Source organism: Pezoporus occidentalis, unplaced genomic scaffold (assembly GCF_034315485.1).
Source record: "Pezoporus occidentalis ecotype Australia unplaced genomic scaffold, CSIRO_AGI_Poc_V1 ctg60, whole genome shotgun sequence".
Classification (NCBI taxonomy): Eukaryota; Metazoa; Chordata; class Aves; order Psittaciformes; family Psittacidae; genus Pezoporus; species Pezoporus occidentalis.
Window position 1 is genome coordinate 3593377 of NW_026915944.1, and position 19045 is coordinate 3612421.

Here is a 19045-nt window from a genome sequence, read left to right on the forward strand (position 1 = left end):
TCATCTCAGACTAGTCATTCAAATAAAATTAGCTTATTTCTGGTCAAGGAGCTATCCCTTCCACCAGCACTGCTTGAAAATGGAGCAAACTGTCCACAGCTTAGTGCCAGTGATGAGCGTTCCTCAGTGGAGTAAAGGATCTCCATCTCCTAGTCTAAGAACAAGAAAAAAGATCCTGAAAGTGTCTCCACACCCAGGGCTTGGGAGAGAAGCCATGAGTGAAGTCTCACACTATCTTTAAAGCACTGTGTAATGCGCAGTGAGGAATGCTTTGTGTACACTACCAAAGACTTAGTTCAAAAATAACATGTCTCCTTCTTAAGTTTACTTCTGGAAGGACATGCAAACCCTCCTCCATCAGCACCTAAGGGAAGAACTTGGATATCAATTCCCATTCACCGTTACGAGGGTTAATGCAGCAATGCTGCAGCCAAGCTTCAGTATTTCTTATTCCCTCAGGTTTCTATCTTGCAAATACCGGCTGTGCATAGCAATGGACAGGCACAAGCTCCTTCTGCCATCTGTTTAATGAATAACAGGCATTCAGAAGCATAGACAAAAGAAAATATTGGGCTGAACTTTACTGCTCCTCTGAAAAAAGCCCATCTTTTCTTGTGCACACACAACTACACTTGGAAGCACAGTTGCAGTATATTTAGTGCACTAACTATGCATTTACAGCAGGAGTTTGTTCTGGGAGGCAGCTGATAGAGCAGAGCTATTTGCCAGAGCACAAACCTCATTAGGCTGCTATTCCTCATAATGAAGCAAAAAGAAGAGCTGGTGCAGTAACCTGTAACAGAGTAATGAGGAAATCACCTCATTCACTGCAGCAGCTTCTCCACAGTGTTTACACTTTCATTAAGAGCAATAGCTTTACCCAGACACTCATTTCTGATGGTTTACAGCACAAAGACAGAAAATACACGCTCAACTGCTAAGGTATGGTGTCTCATAAAGCCAGTAACCAAGAGTGTCTTGCATAAACATTTCCATTTGCACACTCTAGCACCCTACCCACAGGACCCACTTGGTTATCATATCTTCTCTCTTCCTCACTGCTGACTTAAGAGTATGCTATGCAGTTGTCAATTCACTCCATAGTAGAATGGAAATTCAGACTTAGCAGAGCCATCCTGGGGATCTGCAAAAGAACCTGGTGCAAGCTGCAAAATAAACATCACTCAGACAGCTCCCTGGTTATGGCAGCTGACTTTAAGAAGAAATCCAAGTAATTTTTTTGCATCTGCAATTCCAAAGCTTTCAAATGGCTCTTTACCCAGATGAGGGAAGTGGTAGGGGAGCAATCGTGAAATCCTTTCTTCTTCCCAGGATAACTAAGAATCTGCATTGCTACTAAACTGGTCCAAAGAGTCCCCCACAAATTCTGTCTGAATATATCAGCAATTATGATTTTGTTTTTACTTTCTCTGTGGTTTTGTAACAACTTGTCATATAATAAGGACAAAACATCTCAAAGTTCCCAAATGACATAGTGTTGCCTGTCTATCAGAGAATATGCTCTGAACAATTTACAGAAGGTGGAGAAGGAAACAAGTAATTCAGAGAGCAGTAACTCCCCACAAGCTTGGGAGTGCTCTGTGGAAATACCTGAGCTGTACAGCATACAGACTTTGCTGCAGATGAGAGAAGCATTTTCCTGCTATTACAGTTTCTCTAGGCTACTTGACTATATATATCCATGTGGGGGTAAGAACCAGGTTTCCAGAGGATTACCAACTGCATCTGGGACATACAGGAAAGGCTGCAGTACTTGCCTCACGTAGTTTTCTCCTCCACAAGTATGAAAACGAGTGAAAGCTGCATTCCAGTGATGCCACTGGGTTTTGAAATGCTTAGGAAGAAAAAGTACTTTGACCACCACTTTTTTACAGATGGCTGGTTAGGAAGTCATTCTGCTTATTAGCACGTGCAGAACCACATCCTGTGTATTTTTGTTGTGTTGAAATCTGAGGCAACAAAACTGTGTGCTACTAATCACACATCGTAATGACTTTAACCTAACTAACCTAATGTAACGAGCAACTCTGCAAAGTAGACCTTGAAACACTTGTAGACTGGTCTGTAAAAGTATTCAGGCTGGCTTTGTGTCTGATGCTCTTTGTCTCATATTTGCAAGGAGTTTACAAACCCTAGCTGGCTAGGAAATACCAACAGATGCAAAATGACAGCATCAGCATGACTGGGTCTTTGCATGCTTAGAAGGTTTTTTCAGGCTATGCAGTTTTATGTCTACCATGTATGGACACAGGAAAACTGTCCTGCAAACAGTGAAGTCCCTGCTTTCCAACCATATGCCTGACGCTCCTTCAGACATTCAGGACCCTTTGTTACCAAGTATTCTTGTGACACATGGATCAGATGTTGTCAAAAACTGATGTGCACAGATGAAACAAGTGTAAGGGGAACAAACCTGAAAAACTTCATCCTCCAAAATCCCAAGCTAATGGGATTTGCTCAGAGTCCACACCGATCCTTCAACAGAACAGTAAGGATAAGAAAAATAAGGAAAGAAAAGATTACATTCTGCACTCTTCCTACCTTGCAAACATGCGAAGATCTTCTGGATTTTGGGCAGCAGGGACATTAAGGATAGCTTCCCGCTCATGTTCCAACAAGCTTGCTAGTAGATTCTCCGTCATCCTTTTATTTAGGGGTGAGTCCCCACCAGGTATCAACTCAGCACTGGAATTATCCATGCTAGGGCTTGTCAGAGTCATGTCATCACTACTAGCTATCAGGGGAGGAGAGAGAGAAACAGTATCTTTATGTTCCTCAGCACAATGATGCAGAGATTATCAATTCAGGCTGTTTGTATACAGTCTTTCCAAAATGTCATTTTAGAGTTGTAGAGGAAAAAGTGGCTCTTGAAATGGTACATGTATCTGCAATTAGTCATCTGACAACACAGTGATTTTCTCAATGGGAAAGTCAAATGCTTCAACAAAGTCATCAATTTATGTGGAAAATTGTACTTCTGGAGGCCATAAACAGTCCATAAAAAACATCTGAAAAGAAAATTCCCAGCCAGCTCTGCTTGAATACTATGAAGTGGTAACATAGAAAGCCTAACAGCACAGAAGGTGGGAGCAAGCAGAGAGGCCAAGAAGCAATATCCTCTTGTGAATGAGCCAGAATAAGCAGATCACAAACTTATCTGACTCACGTTCCAAGACTTCTGCCCTAATTCGCTACTTCTGTAAAGCTGGAAGTTGTACAGAGAGTCTCTCCTGATAGCCAACCTCAGTGGCATTCTGAGAATGCACAAGCAAGAAAGTTTGGGGATTTCAGCATTGTATCTGATTCATACTCAGAAAAAAATGCTTTCCTGGAGTCACCCTGAAAAATGGCACTGAGGAAGGAGATTAAAGAAACTGAAAGACAAACAGAAACCAGCTATTTATGAGAACAATGGATAGCTCTGCATCTCCTAGGTGGCTCTACAGCCCACAGAAACCAATCCTGTGTGAAACAAATTTTCACATTTCTGTTCCTCTCCTGAAAACCAAAGTTCATGCAGCAACAGCCATGCAGCCAGCAGAATGTGGTGGTTACTCTGGAGTACAGCAAGGAAGTAGGAAGTTACTTCAAAACACCAGATGTACCTCTCATAAAAATACTTTACCATATGAAAGCTTTGCAGATGACAAAGCACTGCTTTTTAAAAAGAGGAATTCAAGGTCTAATAGCCCTTAAGATTTTATGCCAATGACCAGCTCTAAATTTAAGAAGGGCTGGACCTACTTAGCAAGCACTCCAGCAAAGATGAGTTATCTTGGTACCAAGACCTACGTGTTGCTAAGCAGTGGACTGTAGTCTGAACAACACAGAAAAGCATGCTCATACTTGGAGAGCCAAAGCTGAGAGCGTTCGGGGTGCTTAAACTTCGGCCTCCAACTCTGGCTGTAAAAGGCATGTCTTCATCTTGGGCTCGGAAATCCTCCTCATTTGGTGGCACCATCAGGCAGACATAAGTGTGAAGCTGAATAAGAAGCCGGTGTTGGAGCATCCATATCACCATTTGAATGAGCTGAGTCTGTGGAGTGAGAAATGAAGTATTAAACAACCGTGAAATGAAATACAGGAGGAAAAGAGTGCACAAAGGTTAGGCTTTGTGACTAAGAAATCACACGGAAAAAGACTTTCTACGCCACACAACAGCTCTATCTCTTCTCCAATCATAAAAAGGTGACCAGGCACACATGTTCATTACACCCAAACCCTCTGTAGATGCTTCAGCTGTAACCAAGCCTTTAACAATCAACATAGCTTTATGCAACACCGAGCAGCACAGCCAGCGTCCTCAAACAAACCAGCCCTGCCCCCTTGTCATAGCTCCAGCACTTGCTATTTTCTACAGAGCAGATGGATGCCCTCATCACTTAATGGTTTAGCCATACAACCCCACCTGGAGCTGTTCCCTTCTAACAAAACAAGTTTAGTAGGTGCTAAAAAAAATGGGACAATCTCCCTTCTGAGAGACCAGACAATGAAAAATGAGTCAACCAGATGCAGGCCCTGACGCCCATGGCCGAACAGTGGGAGCCCTGAGACCAAGCTTGATGGCTTCTATGCAAAGCCAGCCAAAACCAGTAATCACTGAAGGGTTAATTCCAGACTGATCATCAGATTGAAGTGCAGTTCCCCTAGAAAGCCAGGGAAAGGGAAGGGTGATGGAGCAGAGCTGAACAACCAAGACAGGTGCCCAGGAGTAGGAAGCCATTTGCTGTCAGATGTGAAATCACTGCATAACCATGGGAGAGCCTCTGGAGATGGGAGTCATGCCAGAACTCAGTGATACAGAAATAACTCTAGCAGCAGCCAGAACCCTGGCATGAGACAGCAGCCTGCTACTGGCCAAGGAGTCCCCTCTCAGTGCAAGGGGTTAATATCCTCCATTTGCTCTCCACCCCTCTACAATAGGACAGGCCAACTTAGAAAGGCACCCAGGTCTTTAGGGTGCAGGCAGGCAAGTTTCTAAAGCGCTGAGAGATGATGCTCATATTAAACAAACATGCACAACACCCCTGTTACAGCAGTTGAAGACCTGCACTATGTCCCCAGAGTGATGCTGAAAACAGCAGGCAGAGTGAGGGGCAGAGTGAAGGACAAGTGTTTCTACGTTCTTGGCATGGACTATTTTCAGGAGTTTTGAAGGAGCATTCAAAATGCATCATTGTGTCTGAATTTCTACACAAAAAACCCTTTCACATCACTGCAGGCAACCCTTCCCATAGCTCATGGCTCTGAAAACACTGATTCACTGACAAAAGCTGTTTGGGGATTTCATAGCAACCAACACTGTTTTGGTGAGAGAAACACAAGCAGAATGAGCTCAGGCTCTGCGAAGGAAGTTAGCTCTGCTGTATTAATCATCAGGGTAACAGGCCAAATCTCAATAAAAGCCCTAAAACGAAGTTCATCAGCCCACATAATTTTCCTTTTTCCATAAATCTTGCAATTCCCAGTTCCTCCTCTACTATCAAATCACAAAAGAAACTTCTTCTGTTTGCAGACAGACCCACACCCTGTCTTTTCAGGGACTGCCGCTTTTGGGGGCTGAATATATTTTAGTCTTAAAACATATTATCTGGGATTGCCTTCAAACATATCTTTTGGAAAAGCCATAATTCATTTTACATGTTTAATAGAAAATCTACAGAAGAGGAAGGCTGGCGACAGATACCAAATGCACAGTGTTTTGCTAACATCTGAAATCAGTCTGGGAGAGAGAGGCGGCTTACACCAGTGATTACATTGCTAGAAACCTTCATTCCAGATGCAGGCCTGGATGGAAAAATGTCTCATGTTGTACTCCAACTTCCAACCTGCACGCAGCAATGTCTGATGAGACAGTTTCACATCAAATGAAAGAGGTCTGCACACCTCACAGCACAAAACAACGCTGGAAAATCCAAGACAATTCAAGGAGACAGTAAGAGAGGCTCTACCAGAATCTGCCGAGCAGGGCCCGACCTAGACCAGCCTCCAGTGGTCACTCTGGTGGCTTCATGAATTACAGAAACAGCCAGTTGCTTTTGTTATAGCTCCATGTGCCTCGAAAGTCTTACCCAACACTCTCTAACTTTGCATATGCACCTTCACCTCTACACTCTTGTACAAGTACCTGGAAAGCCACCCCTGAGCCAGCAGCTATGGCGCACTAGAACAAGAAGCCAGGCAAAAGCGGTGTTACAGCTTTACAGCTATAATAACATGGCACAACCGACGACTCCCAAATGCCTTTGTGCTGTAAGTGGGAGAGCTGGAGATCAGCTGTGACTAAGAGAGCTAGAGAAAACTGTGCTTCCATATTGAAGTGAGCCTGAACAATCATCTCTAATGATGATCATTGACAGCTATCTGTAATAAGCAAAACTTCAATGGGAATTTGGTGCCTTTTAAGATCTGGTCCTAGAAAAAAGTGATGCAGTGCCCTGCAACTGGCATGATGCCCAAAATGCTGTGCTTTGTGCCATCACTGCACGTGTGCCTCACACCATTTCCACTTTTTCCAGATTTAAACCTATTTCTTACCAAAAGCAGCAAGTGTTTTCACAGATAAGGTCTAGCAGAGGCTTTGCTAATAGATTCTGCTGCTTGTCCTGGACATGAACACTGAATTAACATCCATTCTCCATCTGCTCCTCCTGAGCTCTGATGCAGCTTAGAGACAGGTCTGCAGGAGAAGAGGCTTCCCTGCACCATCTGTGCCGCGCTGTTTGTCAGAAATGCTCCTCCTCCCTCAGGGTTATCTCTGTGCTTGGTCTGTCTGATTAGCTGGGCTCCTTGCTGAAGCCAAAAAGGCTGCGCGTAACTTCCCAGGCAAGAGTATACTTCAGTCTCAGGACTTGCTCCACTCACTCAGTCATCATCTGGCATGGTAGGAATCCATAGCCAGCCTTTGTTGGCTGAAACACCAGACCGTGACAGAAATACAAAACGAAACATTTTCTGTTGCTTAATTTAACTACCAATTAACTCTAAATTTCATCCATATTCTTTTCATCCTCCCCATCTCCCCACGCTCTCCTTCCAGGCTGCTGCGAGGGGGTTCTGTCTGCCTCAGCATCTGGACGGCTCCCACTGGCACGGATCAGCCCAGGGCCATCCCCTTCACCCCCAGCCTTCGGTGCAGCGGGCCCCAGCGAAGCTGGAGTGTGCTGTCACGCAAGGCGGCACAGAAGGCACTGGTAACAATACACTGCTTTGTGCTTATTGACAAAGGCAGAGAAGATGTGTTAGCTTCTGAGAGCATGGGCACTGTGCGTCAGCCCATCTGGGCAGTTTGGGACAGTCAGAGGAAAACTCAGCACCAAGTCTTGGGGGGACAAGATCCAGCATCCATAATTCTGTCCCTCTGGGAACCAAAGGGAGCCTCTGTAATGCATTAAAATGCATTTCCTGCAAGGATTCTTTAAGGCTGTTTTCTTTCCCAGGCCTAAAAAAACCAAAGGAGAACACTAAGATCTCTGGGACCAGCAACAGGTTCAGGAAAGGGAAAACAGCAACCCAGAAACACTCAATCCTAGCTTGCTTGTCACTACATAAGGATACACTCCTAGTTAAAACACAGTTTGTTTTACCTACAACAAGGTACAGAAGCCCCCTTTCTCCAGTCTGGATCATTTAGTTATTTGACACATGCATTCTTCAAAGTGTGACCTGAGAGCTGCCTTGGCTCAGTAGGATAGCACCTTCAAAGTCACTGTGGTAAATGGATGTTTGCTGAAATATATTACCTTTCTTCATCATTCAAACCATGCTGGTTTATGAAAAAAAGATTGGATATTAAAACTTCTCCCTGTTTTACAAAAATCAGGCTCTGAAGACCCCTATCAATGTAAGACAAAACGTTTAATGTTGCTATTTTTATCATTAGGTAACTGCTTTGAGTTCTCAGCTTAACCATTCCCTCTATCTAGGTCTAGGAAGACATACTGTTTTGACTTGCCACACTAAAAATCCCTGATTTTATACCTAGTCCAAGTGAATATAAATGCGCCTTAGTACTTCCATACCTCTGCCAACAAAAGCTCCTGTGACTCTTAACACCTTCCAGATGCCCAGCGGAACAGTCTCATTTCCAGCGTTGTCTCATGGAAGACACAATTGCCTATTCGGTATTTGCATGCAACTCTCCTCCCTCTCCCATCCCCTGACATACTCACTCATTTTGCACTGAGCTGTTACACAAAGCACAGCACGTTTTCCAGATGCATAAGGCAAAGGCCTCATCTACCAGAGCCTTACTCCAACAGCATGGCCAGACTTGTTAAAACAGAAGTGAAAAATTAAACATATTCAGCAGCAGCTGTCACACTTCCCCATCTGTTTTCTTCTGCAGTTATCCTAGCCCCATTAAGGGAAAATTAGGTAACTACAATAATAACAATGTGCATTACAATAAAGAGCTACTGTAGACTGTAGTGAAGCGGATGCAGGGAGGAAATGGGATCTCTAATTCACCTAGGTAAACTTCTACCACATGGGTGGAAATACCCCTCCTGCTAGTCCATGTTTGTTCCTCAAGGCAGGGAAGAGAGATGTTACAGCATCTTATGAAACAGAAGAACTAGCTGAGGCCATAATGCAGATGAAGGGAAGCCACAAGCATTGTCTCTTTCTCTTGGTTTGCAAAGAAACTTAGCACAGAGTAGCTGGGTGAAGAAACTCTGATACTGTACAAAGAAAGCCTTGCACTGGAAAGCAGGTTAAAGCATTGCCATGCACCAGTTGCAGTCCTTAGGACTAAGGGGTTTAGGTCACCAAGTGTTTCTGTGCTTTTGCAGAAGGTTATGAAGGGGTGTGCACCACACCAAACACCACCAGAGCGCCACTAAGGGGTGCTCTGCAGCCACATCAAAGCGTGAGAAGAGCACAGGGACAGAAAAGAACAGTCACAGGCAGCAGAAGGAAGGACAGCTTCTTTGGCATCAGGGTAGAGGAGATGCAAACTGCTGCTTTTCCAGTAAAAGCACTAAAAGGAAGATGAGTTTCCTTATTGTATCAGCTCACAGGATCTCCTCACTCCACGGCTGCACCCTAGTGAGATCCAGCACCAGCAGCATGAGCTAAACTGGCTGCTGTAAGTCCAGGTGACGCTACACAGCATGGTGGACCTAACAGGCAACTCACTCTTGTGAAAAGGGGAAAATTGTTCTGCTTTCCTCACTCACATCCCCAGATGCAGCAGTGCCTCCCTCATTCTGCATCAGCCCTGGAGCTTGCTGGATCTCCTCCTGAGCAAATTCCACCTGCTAACCTGGCAGAAAATTAGTGCTGCTGAAACAAGTGAACCGAGTCAAGCTGGACAGGAGCCAGAGCTCTAGTGCAAAGGGAAGAGGGACAGGAAGAAGGCATGTGTGCACACCTGAAATTGGAAAGATAAAACTGGGCCTCCTTTCAACAGCACTGAGATATCATTAGATTGGCTGAGCTGTAGGTGTAGGCACTGTTGCAACACTGCTATCCAAGCAAGATAGGTTAAACACAGAGAGAAAGGGAAACTAGCATAGAAATACATAAATACCAAAATCTTTTCAAATTATAAGTACCAGACCACTCACAGATATACAACCACCACAGAGTTCAACTGCAATATACTGCTTGTCATCACAGGCAAGAAAAGATCAAGATGACAGGCTCAAGAATTCCTGTCTCCAGCACAGGCATGGCTGAGAGCACTGGTGGTCCTGGCAGACACCGCTCACTGGAAAACTTCTACCTACTTCATAGACATCAAAAGCAGAACGTAGACATGCACTCCATCTTTCAAGGCAGTCTTGTCCTTACTCAGGGTGTTTCAGGTTGTTTGTACCTATTACCAGGCAAAAAATACCACAGCAGTCCAAGTATAGAAATTGTACCTCCCCAAAGGAATGGAGCAATTCTACCTATATAACAATAAATAAACAGAAATAACTTTGTCCTCTTTCAAGTCATGGCTTTGTATACAAACAGGAGGAAGGGCTCTTTAACAGCCTTCCTAGTTTGTATCATATTTTATTAATGCCTTCTGTATTTTCTGCCCATTGAGAAGCACATGCCAAAAGGAGAGAGCCAATCCCATGCTTGGGACAAAAATCAAATGGGATGGATGCCATGAGACCATAACAGTTTCTGCAGAAAATACAGTCCTTCCCATAGTACTGACCTAGCACAGATGACCTTCAGAAAGAGAGACAATATGGTCAGTTTGAGGAAAAGCACAAGATAACAGAATACTAGTGAAAATCTTCAAAGTTAAAAAACCCCATGCCCTCCTATGTACACAAAGAGCAAAACTTCAGTGAAAGGTCCCAACTTTGGGGTTTTTTTCATCCAAAGGCAAAGCAAATACAATTTGACAATATTTACAGTTCAGAGTACAGCATCTTTTATCACTACACAGCAGAAAACAAACCCACCCACATTCCATCAGGTTAACTGCTGTACTGACTAGACCTCTCTTAATTACAATTGGAGCTTAATTACAATTGAAGTAGTCACTTCAGGACAGGACTGGATTCATCACTCTAGTTCCTAACAAAAAATAACACAGCCATCAAAGCAGAAGAAAATGTAGTGATATGGAAACATCTAAAAAGTCTCTCTAATCTAAACTCCAGCAAGAACTGTCATACTTAGCTTTATCAGAAGCTGAGTTGCCGTGGCTCAGAACAGCTCACCAGGGTACAGTGAGCTCCTTCATCTTCACACATTTGCCCTGCCAATGTGGCCCTGAATCTTCTGCAGTCACAGTTCTCACCTCCCCTTTTCAGACTGTAGAAGGCACTTCCATAGTTTTTCACAGCATCATCCTTCATCCTTCTACACACACTGAAATGACGATGAAAACAAGCCATGCTGTTGACCTTTAAGACCCTACCACAGATGGGTGAGCATCAGAGAGAAGGTGCACACTCTAAAACAGCCATCTTAACACTCCAACAGCTCTGTCAAACATTGAGTGTGCACTGTTGTTTCAAGGCATAACTGCAGCAGTTAAGAGGCAGACTTTATCTATGTGTTTTAAGCAGTAGGATGTCTTAAGAGCAACCAGAAGTATTGAAAGAGAAGTATTAAGGCAAGTAATTAATTTTAAAAGCAGTACTGGGAATAAGAATGACTCCTGAAGCTCCTGCAGCTAGAATAACATTAATGCTATTAATTCAGCTTCACTCTTCAGGACACTGAACTGTCTGTAACTACAACAAAGTACTGGCAAAACAGCAAAACTGCTCTTCCCCTGCCTCCCAAAATGGCAGCTGACCAGTACATACTATTGGGATTAGACTCTACATCACTTCTTATCTTTATCTGATCATAATCTCTGCCGACCTGTAATTACAACAAATACTTCTCTAACAATTGTGCCTGTGTGTGCAACTGATGTTAATCTTCCAGATATTTGAACAGTGGCTTAATTCATATAGCCAGCAAGTCATCAAAGTATGAAGGCTAGAAAACAACACTACAAGAAACAGCTAAAGAAATCTGCCTGTGCTTCCTTTGCTACATTGTGCTGTATTCAGAGGTCCAAGATCCTTCATTGGGGAATACAACAGTGTCAGCCAGGAGACTTCACATTACTGAGCTCTTTCTTGAATTTCACCAGTTCCTGGAAATGCTGCAAGCCATGATCTATGCATAAGCAAAACAACAGCTCACAAATCCAAAATACATATATTATTATCCAAAGTCTGAACATTAAAATACTAATGTTGTAACACATGGACTTCTGTTGACTACATGCTGAGTCTACTTCCTCTAACAGCCTTTAAACAATTCCAGTTTCATAGCAAAAGCTAAGTGAACAGACAGTTTGCTTTTAAAACCAGATTGTGAACTTAAACCAGATGGAATATGATAAAATTAAATGCGATTATGAGGAATCCACAAACTTGCACTCAGCCCTACTAATTTATGACAGTTTTCAACAGACCAAATGGAGTTTCAGCTTTCCCTACAAAATCACTTGAGGAGAAGAAACATTCTGATTTTTCTTTTAGGATGTGCTTTGCTATCACACAGCATCCGCACAGCTTCACCTTCAACATCCCCAATGCTTTCTGGCATGCAAATAGGAAACAACAAATCATAAGGTTGGAAACACAGTAATTGGCAACTTCTAAACCTATGATAGCAGGTTCCGGACTAAGTACTCCAGAAGCAACACTATTCCTTGTTCTCATTAGCAGAAGAACAAGGAACTCTTCTACATTCTCCGTCTCACCTCCTGAACAGGCGGTGCGAGTGGGTTCTTGAACTCTGAGAGTGACACTGGAAGGGAGAACTTGGAAAGCATTGACGGCAGGTTGTGCCCCCGGAACTGACAAGAAAATGCATCTGCTAAAGGAGAGTAACTGCAGAAAAAAGACAAAGATAGAAATCAGTTTTAGATTGCTGGTCAGTGCAACATTTATCCACTTAATCATTACAGAAGTGCCAATTCCCAAATGAACACTGTGTGATCTAGAAAAAACAGTAAGGATAGTTTATGGCATGCTGCATCCTGCAAAAGTAAGCAAGAAGCATATGCACTTTCATCTTGGCACTGCATTTGGGTGCAGTACAGTATTCAAGGTGTGGAGAGAATCCAGAAGAGAAGAATAAAAATGAAAAAAAGCCTAGACCTGCAGAGTCTCTGATCAAAGGAACAGGGACTGGGCAGTCAAGACAATGATGAGAAGGATATAATATAAGCTTTGAATATGCAAAACGCAACTGGAGATGTGACTGTTCTCCCTGACTATGCTGACAGGACAAGCAATATGACTGATCAGAAGTAAAGGAGAGTCAAGTTAAATATTAGGAAAACTTTTTGACTTAGAATTCCCATCTACAAAGGTCTTCAAGAACAGCACTGCCACATAAAGCACAGGAACAGCTGTTCCTGAATGATCTCCAGGTCTCTTCCAGCTCTATTTTTATAATCCCATCAGAGAAGTTTTGATTTAAAACTATTTTCCTATAACTGAGTTCCAACACAGATTCTAGAAATATCTCAAAACCCAACACAGTAAGAGCTGCCAATCTTCAGCAGAGTAAAAATACCCACCACTGCCTCCACATCTTCCTTGCTTTGCTGCTGCCTGCTCTCAAAATGGCCACATTGCCTTCTCTCTGTGAGAAGGCTTACCAGTGGAAAATGCCATCATACAAAACAATAGCGATAGCAACCCTAGCCTGATTTGCTACTTCTGATTAATTTCAGGTGATGCTGTGTGCCAGATACACAGATACTCCTATGAAACACTCGTTTATTTAACATCATAAAGCATTTTGTTTTGTAAACATTTCCATATTGTTTCAGGTTCATACAGCCTTTCTGATATGGGCATTTGGAAAGCAAATGTACTAAATACTAAAAGTAGCCTTAAAAGGTAAATACTTCCAAAAGCCCACATCACTGCAGAAGTGTATCTGCAGTGCATATCTGCACTTACCACCACCTTGTTGCCACAGTAACTCATTTTCCTTCTACTTACAGACAGACACTGGCGTTTGGAGAAAGCATGTAGACATTGTTTTCACACAGCGGATAAATAATAATTGCTTTTCCCCAGTAAACGAGATGTGCAGCAAGCTGGAAAACCTGCATTGGGAAAACAGGGAAAGATTAGGTGAGCAAAAGCAAAATTCCAACTCTCAGCAGGAGTTCCACACAATGAGAGAAGAGCTGTGTTTGTGCTGAAATGAAAGAATGTTCTATCCCTTCATCCGGCTTTCAGAATAAATTCATGGTTTAATATAACATGTGGCACATCAAAAAGCATTTGACAAGGTTATGAATTTCCAAAGGTTCACTTCACATTTCTAAGCAACTTAGTACTTCCTGCCTTAAAGGAATTTTTTTCATGCTGTATCAATAGTAGTTACTTTTCATGCCCCAAAACCTTATTTCTGTCTGTGCACAAAATGCATTAAGTGTTACACATGAAAAATAAAATAAAAGAATCAGCCTCTACTATGAGGCAAACATAAAGGAAACCAACACTGCCTTTTTAATGCACTGAGATATTTCAGTAATGAGCTACACAAAGTATTTTAATGTGTTAAACAAGTCAGTGGTTGTTAATGGCTCTGGAAGAGCCACATAAATAGCATCTAGGAGACATAAAATCCAGCCTGTATCATTAGAGGCATTTAACTTTGCTTTTTTGTGGAGAACAGAACTACAGAAGCAGTAGGGAATTTCCAGAGTTCATCCCACAGCTATATAATGCCAAGTAATACCACAGACCACTCTAAGCAGGCCTAGAAATTTTATTACAAAACAGGGCCTTCTCCTTCAAATACGAAAAGGTGCACACCTACAACCAGGAGCATCTGAGATGACAAGCCATGCTCTCCCTGTCACACAAAGCATAGATCATGTCCCCCAGTCTGACCTGACAAGTAAAGGGCCACAATTAGCAGAGTCATCCACATCTCTCAGTAGTCTCTTGTCTCCCATGATTGCCAGAGTCTCATTCCCTCCACTGGCACAAGGGAAAACGATAGGTAGATTTGCATGGGCTTTCAGCACACTTCAGTAGAAAAGATCTTCACAGATCCAGGAAAAGTAATGTGTTTGGCCATGGCAGCTGTAAGCTTTCACTTGTATTTTGGATACCTCCATTTGCACATAGACATCACGATGGCAGAACCAAGACAAGACCACTGTGGTGTAAGTCAAGAGTACTATTTGCTCTGGGTTTAGCTACCTAATGGAAGGGCACGGAGAAGACAGAGCTATTCTTCTCAGCGGGGCACAGGGAGGGGACAGAAGGCAGTGCACACAAGACAGAAGATGGGAAATTCCCATTAAATACAAGCAAAGTTTTTACTCTGATGCTGGTCAAATGCTGGACCAGGGCCCAGAGAGGCTGTGGGAGGTATCCCTGCAGGTACTCAGAATTTGAACGGACAAGCCCTGAGCAGCCTGCTTTACTGGGCTTGCTCTGAGCAGTGGTGTGGACTGGAGACCTCCAGGCACCCCTGCTACTCCACAGCAATCTGCAGCTTGGATACGGCTACAGGACTGTTGAGTGCTCTCACTGCACCACTGCCCTTCATTTCTCCAACCTCTCCACATGTGAGCTCTAAGGCTCACGCTTTCACTGTGCACTCTGCTCACACTGACAGAACTGACATGCTCACGTACCACAGAAAGCCCTGGCACACAGAAAGAAAACACCTCATGATTTAAAAGGATTTCAGCTGCTGCTGACAGTTCCCCGTACCTGCAGCAATGCCAAGTCAGCATCTTGAGCCAGTTGCTGCAAATTCTTCACAGCAGAGGTAGTTTTAATTACTCTCACCAGGGCAGGAGAGCAGTCCAATGGGAGCTCATTAAGCAATGACTTCTCATCATTTAAAAGTAATAAGGCATGGTAGGGCCTGCAGAAAAATAGAATACATTTGCACAGTAAACTACAGCTTTTCCTGAAGGCTTAGTTATTCCCAGGCCATGATTCCTGGGGTCAATCTACTGGTAAAAAACGAGCTTCTAATCTCATCCTTTTGGTGTAAGTGGTTCAGAATAAGCTGCTTTTTATGTCACAAAGTAAGGCACTCCCTATAAAAAAGGGACAAGGGTTATATGGTAACTGGATGCCCCAGAGACTAGGAAAAAAAGACTGCACTGTGCTAGCATGCAGTTAAGGCTGGGGAGCTAGTCTGAAAACTGTTCATCTGCACTACTGAAATACAGAATGGAGTAAAAGCAAGAATTAGTTACTTTTGCAAGTAAAAAGCTGTAAACATGGAATGCTGGAAATAAGATATCACAGGGCCTGGGCTCTCTTTCTTCTAAAAGCAAAATTACTTCCACTTAAACTTGAGAAGAAACTTCTTCTCAGTGAGGGTGACGGAACACTGGAACAGGCTGCCCAGGGAGGTTGTGGAGTCTCCTTCCCTGGAGACATTCAAAACTGGCCTGGACACATTCCTGTGTAACATTATCTAGGTGTTCCTGCTCCGGCAGGGGGATTGGACTAGATGATCTTTTGAGGTCCCTTCCAATCTCTAACATACTGTGATACTTCTGGGTGAAATTAAAATGAACACACAATTCCGGTGACTGGAAAGAGCACAAACCTCTCTTGCAGCATCACCTCAGTACAACCACCTAATATTAAGGCAAAGGCTGTTGCTTCATACCACCACATACACAGCAGCATTATGGCACCACAGCAGAAGATTCAAGGGAACCCTGTCTCAGCCCATGCCACCAATGCTACAGCTCATGTCACATCATCTCCCCAGCTCTACCAGCACAGACATTTGTGGCACCACACTTGGAACTAAAGAAGGGCTGGCCTCAGTCTGAAGGACAGCTTGCACTTACCTGATGGATTTCAGGCTTCTCTCAATTGCTTCAGGGGGTATAAAGTTTGTAGCAACATAATGGATTTTATGAGGCAGACAGAAACTCACTTCCAGCCAGTTGTTGATATGTAAACGGACCACCCCTGTTGTGCAGAGACTAAAATAGGAACAAAATAAATACATACAGCATTTACTGTGTATAACAATGAAAACAGTGATCCAGATTCACCCCTGCACAGGAATCACATCAGGACAAGAAAAGGCTGAATGTACCCTATCTATCCTCAGACTGGCTGAGGGCCAGCTGGTTCCTAGCTGCAAGTGCTTCCGTAACTTGTACTTATAGAGCATTATCCCCGATGAGACTTTGGAGGGATCTGAAAGACAGGACCCCACTGATCTTCTGCTCCCCCTGCTCTTAACATTGCAGCAGTATCTCAAGATAAGAGTTTCCTGAGAAAACTACTGCAAGGCAGAGATTTCCCTAGAAGAGAACTGCAAAGGGCAAAGATGAATTGGGCACAATCTTTTCACCTCCAATTTCCATCTTCCTCTCCAAGAAAAAAGAAAAGGAGATGTCTGTACTGGGCAAGGGGTGTTACAAGCAGCACATTTCCACAGTAATGGACTCCTTCGGTTCTGCTTAGGTTGTTTATTTCCTACTAACCTGCTCCAGCTTGCCACATGAAATCACAAACGTGCTTGGTTAAATGGCTTCTTCATTCTACCACAGGGACTAAGCTAAGCCTTTTAGCTGACTTCAAACAACAGGACTGGAGTGGAAATTACGGCCATCTCAGGAATGACAGTAAAGTCTGACACTCGTGTTCAGCCTGAAAGCAACTATAAGCCTCTTTCACTGAGAAGAGGGCCTAAAATACAGTTTTCAAGTTTGCACTCTAACAATTCCAGTCTGAATTTTAAATTCAAGAGTGCTGAGACTTGCAATACAACTTTTGTGTCGATAACACCCACGAATTTCCCCTCTACACAAAGCATATTTAACAACATGCCAGGAACACGCTGGGGGGAAATACATGCCTTGGAAACTCTTTATGTGGTGATTTCAACATTCTACCTAGCATTCAATTGCAGGCCACAGACTAACATACTCTTTTTCAAGTTCATCTGGTTGGATAGAGGCTTTAGAGAGACCTGAAAGTTCAGCTTTGAAACAAAAACACTGGGCAGCTTTGGCTGCCAGTACAACTATTCGCCAAACCACAACAGAGTGGTGAGAGAACAGACGTGATCCTGTCCTGCTCCGTGCATGATCAGACTCATTAGGGGCAATCTCACTGCAGACAATGCTTTTCAAAAGCAGAGGCTGTGGTTTTGTTCTCAGATCTTGCAGTGACCTCCAAAAATACTGATTTTTCAAGTTGCAAATAAAGTAGATATTATGTATGTTTTCCTTGAGAGGATGAATCCACTGTCTCTCTGGCACTACCACCTCACATCAGAATAGAGGCTCCAAACCCTGAAGGAACATGCAAAACACAGCAAACACCTCCATTTTTCTTGCATTAAATGCAAGAAAACCAGTAACACTGCTTATCCCACTAGACATACACCAACTGACAGATAAAGCTGGGTTCTCTCAAAACACATCAAGATGAAGGGCACCCTAAGGCAGGAGTTATATGCACTATCTACCAGGCCAAATACTCACAAGAGAAGACATGACAATAAATGAACGTGGCAAGTGAGATAAAAGACTACCTGGAAACTACTGGGGCTGTTAAAACACAAAAAGCAGCAGAGATACACGAAAACATGAAACACTTGCAGGGATATTTTCCCTGCACAGTGTAACATTCAGGAAACAGAAGAAAATACAGTTGGTTCTTTTCATTCTTCAGTCCAAGTGCACCAAGGCAGAAGCTTTAATTAGATAATTACACTCCCTGCAGCGTAATTTTGTCTGCAGTGCAATATACAAGAGCCTAGAATTAAAGACAACAAGAAAACTAGATTTTCAGTTCTGATCTGGATCTTAATTTCATTCTTCTACATTTGCATTCAACTGTACAATTTCAAGCCTTCATTATAGCTTTATGTACATGGTTTCTCCTTCACCTGCCCCTCCTTGGATGAAAAATAACTGAAGTCTTTAATAATTTGACAAGGAACAAGCTACATTCTCCAGCAGCAGTATATGTGACTGCCCTTAGCCAGCCAATGGAGTTGAATAATTTCACCAATAGGTACACAAAGATTCTAGCAACATGAAATACAGTCAAGCCACAGAAAGTGAAGTTTGGATCCACATTTACCTTCATTTTACAGATCGTCCATGAACTCATCTGTTTAGCAAGCTTTTTACTGTGAGCCTCACAAACCTCCATGAGCTGGCCTCAAGTGCCTTGGCTGGGGACCAGCAGACCCAGAAGCCACCTTCTTTTAGAGGCAGAAGCAGAATGGCAAAAACCAGCAACAGAAGAGAAAACCAAGAAAATAAGTTTTCAAAGTCATACTGGGGAGTAACCTACCTACTATACTATTTTATTCTTCTTAACTAAGTCAAATTGTGGAGCAAAGAGTCCAGAAAGATGCAGAACTGTGGGAAGGTGAGAAGACTGCATCGGCTGCATTGCATACCATGAGCCTCAGGGACACAGTTTAAGTAGCCCCTGACAGGAAACCTACAATTGCACAAAGGTGCAGTAGGTACACCAGGAATTTACAGAAGGCTCTTTTGTTCGTTGCTCCTTTCCCAGCTACTCTC

The 19045-nt window shown here is 43.1% G+C and overlaps 1 protein-coding gene across 4 annotated transcripts in view; it reads right to left on the reverse strand.

Moving 5' to 3' along the window:
* Positions 1 to 19045, reverse strand: part of NPRL3 (NPR3 like, GATOR1 complex subunit) — a 44181-nt gene that overhangs the window by 3412 nt on the left and 21724 nt on the right. For all 4 annotated transcript variants that reach the window (XM_062639462.1, XM_062639461.1, XM_062639463.1 and 1 more), the window contains 6 exons: positions 16337 to 16474; positions 15231 to 15387; positions 13494 to 13600; positions 12239 to 12368; positions 3868 to 4057; positions 2563 to 2755 (listed from right to left, as the gene is read on the reverse strand). In XM_062639462.1, coding sequence (XP_062495446.1) covers positions 2563 to 2755; positions 3868 to 4057; positions 12239 to 12368; positions 13494 to 13600; positions 15231 to 15387; positions 16337 to 16474 — 915 coding nt within the window. The remainder of the gene's footprint in view (positions 1 to 2562; positions 2756 to 3867; positions 4058 to 12238; positions 12369 to 13493; positions 13601 to 15230; positions 15388 to 16336; positions 16475 to 19045) is intronic.